The following is a 4,072-nucleotide window of genomic DNA, read 5'->3' on the forward strand; positions in this document are numbered from 1 at the left end:
AATCTTTTGGAAACACTGGAAACTAACGTGAGGAAGCCGCTCAAAGTTTACTGGAGTTGAAGGAAGACCCCGGGTTGCATTGAGGGGAGTTGGGCCATGTGATGACGGCACAGCCTGCAGTACAGTGAGGCCTTTCCAGTAAGTTGTGTGAGAATGAGTCAAGCTGTAGTGAGCCCGAGGATCATCGATGTCGAAACCAAGGTGTGGCGGGCCTGCGTGGGTTCAGCTGAGGAGCTGACTGTGCGATAACAGCCGCACTGCACCTTTAACTCCGGAGCCCGAGTCCGTGACGTAGGACGTAGACTGCGTGCTGTGGGCAGGAAGAGCTCAGCGGCAAGTGGTCTGTCGTTACCAGGAAGTACACAGGATATGAATAGCTTGCTTTCAAAATAAAACACTTGCGACATTAAAAAGTATCATTAATGTTAGATTTGTGTAGAATTTCAAACAATTAGAGGAATAAGTTTGTATATGTTTGATTCAAAACGTGTAAAAAGCGCAGTTGGGTTTACTGTCCAAGGTGTGTAGCACTATTTAAGTTTTATTTTGAAGGCTGACACAGGAAAAGGGGCGTCTCGGCTCCGCCCGGCTTGACTCCACCAAAGAGAGCAACGGGCTCTCGGTGGCTACTTGAACGAAAACGGGGGAAGCTTGTTGAAGAACCGGCTGGGTCCGACGTCCGGAGCCCAACATGTCACAATGCAGGTGCTGAGCGCGGGTCCGACACCGTATCCACCCACCGAGCGGCACTAGCTGACGGCCACGCCCCGCACCCAGAGACCGGGAGCCCGGAGAGAACCCGCGGGGCGGAGAGGCGACGGCGAGCGGGCGGAGGAGCCAGCAGGGCGGCTAGCGGAGAGAGGAAGCAGGAGGGTGTCTGGAGGGGGGGTCGGGGGGGAGCCATGAGAGAGTACAAAGTAGTGGTGCTCGGATCCGGGGGGGTCGGCAAATCCGCGCTGACCGTCCAGTTCGTGACGGGCTCCTTCATCGAGAAGTACGACCCCACGATAGAGGACTTCTACCGGAAGGAGATCGAGGTGGACTCGTCCCCGTCCGTGCTGGAGATCCTGGACACGGCGGGCACGGAGCAGTTCGCCTCCATGCGGGACCTGTACATCAAGAACGGCCAGGGCTTCATCCTGGTCTACAGCCTGGTGAACCAGCAGAGCTTCCAGGACATCAAGCCCATGCGGGACCAGATCATCCGGGTGAAGCGGTACGAGCGGGTGCCCATGATCCTGGTGGGCAACAAGGTGGACCTGGAGGGGGAGCGGGAGGTGAGCTCCGGGGAGGGCAAGGCGCTGGCGGACGAGTGGAACTGCCCCTTCATAGAAACTTCAGCCAAAAACAAGAGCTCCGTGGACGAGCTGTTCGCGGAGATCGTCCGACAGATGAACTATGCCTCCACTCCGAATGGCGACGACCAGTGCTGCTCGTCCTGTGTCATTCTTTAAGACAAAACAACAACAACAACGAGGATTGGCTTTCAGTTTTTATTCTTTGCTCGGTTTTCAGTTTGCAATGGTAAGTGGAGACAACCCCCCCACCCCCCTCCTGCATGTGCACGGCCATGTCGATTGACTAGGTGACATCACATAAACACTTGTTATTATTGAACTCCTTTATTAGCACATGTCCATATTAAGTCCAGGGAAGTCAACAGCACCACACCGGATGTTTGCTCAACTTGGTCAATGGTGATGCTTCCCCTTTAGTCTTGTAGTCCTTGGTCACTTTTGGCTGACGAGCTGTAGTTCTCCCTGCTCACCCAAAGCCAGGACACTTGTAGTGTTTTGTTTTGCTGAGCAGACCTGAGTGGGAAGTGTCATTTAGCAGAATTGGATGGAAGAGCCATGATTTGACTTTATTGGGTTTACCAAGTTTGCTGTTTGAGTTTGTGCACTATTGAAATGGGGATGACAGGAGTTGGGGAGATTTCCTTCATCCTTCATCTTGTCCAATGTTCTAAAAAAACTAGTTTGAGTATAAGTAAGTAAAAGCAGACATCTAAAAATCCTGTTCCAGTGCTGACTGAGCCCTGAGGCGTCCCTGTGGTGTATCTAGTAGCAGTGGTTAAAGGGTGTGGGTATTATTACATTGTAAAAGAAAATCTCTTAGAATTATCACAACCAATAGTTTTAAACTTTGGCGGTTTCACCCAAACACAAAAAAAAAAATCACAAATGATGCTGTTTCCACCATAAATACGACCCAATGCTTCCCTACTAAACATCTGATCCAGGGCCTGTGATCAAACAGCAACACAAACAAACTATGAGGAAATATTCTCGGCCTTTCATTCCTTAAAAGTCCTCGGGCAGGGAAGACAACCATTTTATTTTTTTTATGGTTGAGCCAAGCCCAGAATTAGCCAATGTTTTTCCTCCATGTTTACACCGAGGTCGCTGTGGCTCATTCATGATTTTTCTGTGTTTCTCTCTCTCCCTCTCTCTTCTCTGTGGCAGTGTGTTGCAGCAAGTGTGTACTGTTGAGCTCTTCTTCGTGTCTCACCCCGGCCTTGGAGGAAAATGAAGGCAGGAATGCTGCAGGGGGGACAAGGAGGAGGAGGAGGAGGGAGGGGGAGCAACTGAGACGGAGGGAGGGGTCCACTCTTCAGGAATTCTGCTGGGTTGGAGTATCTTTTGCTGCCCGATCAGAGTCCACCGTCGATGTCACCACCGTGTCCGACCCAGAGTTCCAGCAGTGACACCCTCCTCCCTCACCAGCTCCCAACTGTACTCCCGACTGGAACTAAACCCCAATGGAAAAGAAATGGAGGGCAACACTTAGAGACTCATAAATGGATATTTCTGTATAAGACGAAGACACAGAGAATAAGAGAGAGAGTATATTTTGTTAAAAAGACTGCACAGTCCGGGGGATGCTAAAGATTAAGGGGACGTCTCTGCCTAACCCACCTCGGAGCAACGCTCCGCAACGCTTAAAAATCCTATTTTTCTCCAAAGTCAAAAGAAATGGACGAATTTATCTGCTGGTGGAGTAAACGTGATGCGTGCCACTTCTCTTCTTTTTTCCCTTAATCTCCTCTTCAAGTGTGCGAGAGGACCTTTTTAACTGAAGTGACACAGGGATGGCGACCCGCTCGCCCTCGTGTCGAGTGCCTTTCCAAAACAAATCAGCTGTTCAGATTTAGTGCCAACCTTCATGTATCACCAAAAGAACTGTTCAACGTGGACACCCACAAACTAGTGAACTGTTCTGGATAATCTCGTAAGGGTGGAGGCTGAAAAAAGATAAACACAATAGGCTTTTTGTTAATGGAATGGCGGTTTTCTGTATGTTTTACGTTTGCCTTTGTGAAGTCTGCGGTGTTCATTTTGCAATGTCTGCTTGGTCTGGCCAAACCTATATCTTGAAACGAACAGGTACTGGAACCCCCCCCTTGAGGTGGTGACAACATCAGACGCTGCCGGACCACTTCAATCAAAGGAAATCTGTTTGTTCTCTTTATTTTGTTGTTTTTAACAGGAAATGTGATGATGTACCGTTGACAAATCTAACCTGATTGTAAGTTTAATTTCAGACCAGCCTTTTAACAGGGGGCTGTCTGTTTTGAAAACAAGACTTTTAATACAAATTGCATTTTTTTAAAAAGAAACCAGGCTGTCTTTTCTCTCTTTTGTCAACATCCACCTGTTTTCCGCTTTTTATCACAATGGCTAATTGCCAGTTTGCTGAGCCTAAACAATGTTGTCATGGGCAATTTGGACAGGAGTGTGTAATTTGGTAAAACACCAGCTTTGTATGTTTGGATACACAAAAATAGCGGGATTACTTTAAATGCCCCAAAACAATGCACTAGTTTAAAAAAGTAAATGTTTTTTGTGTGCGTAATTTGTTGCAACCATTCTTACCCCTAAAATTATACACAAGTTGTTGAGGATGTGTACTAGCCTGCAGGTCAGTGGGAAATATGAGTACAATAGGGAAATTCAACTGGTGTTGAGCTTTACCTTGAAAAAATTTACCGGGCACCCTCAGGGAAGCTGTATTGCATAAATCATGAAAGCAATTTTGCCAGTTCCCCAAAACAATCTTATTTTCTCCAGCT

The 4,072-nt window shown here is 48.1% G+C and overlaps 1 protein-coding gene across 1 annotated transcript; it reads left to right on the top strand.

Annotated features, from left to right (window-relative positions):
* The first annotated feature begins 902 nt into the window (after positions 1–902).
* On the top strand, positions 903–2,559 carry LOC133003285 (ras-related protein Rap-2b). The gene is made up of 2 exons (XM_061072968.1): positions 903–1,524; positions 2,466–2,559. Exon 1 carries the CDS (start codon positions 903–905, stop codon positions 1,452–1,454), a length of 552 nt encoding a protein of 183 aa, XP_060928951.1. The 3' UTR covers positions 1,455–1,524; positions 2,466–2,559.
* Positions 2,560–4,072: the final 1,513 nt, after the last annotated feature.

This window comes from Limanda limanda, chromosome 6, assembly GCF_963576545.1.
Source record: "Limanda limanda chromosome 6, fLimLim1.1, whole genome shotgun sequence".
NCBI lineage: Eukaryota > Metazoa > Chordata > Actinopteri > Pleuronectiformes > Pleuronectidae > Limanda > Limanda limanda.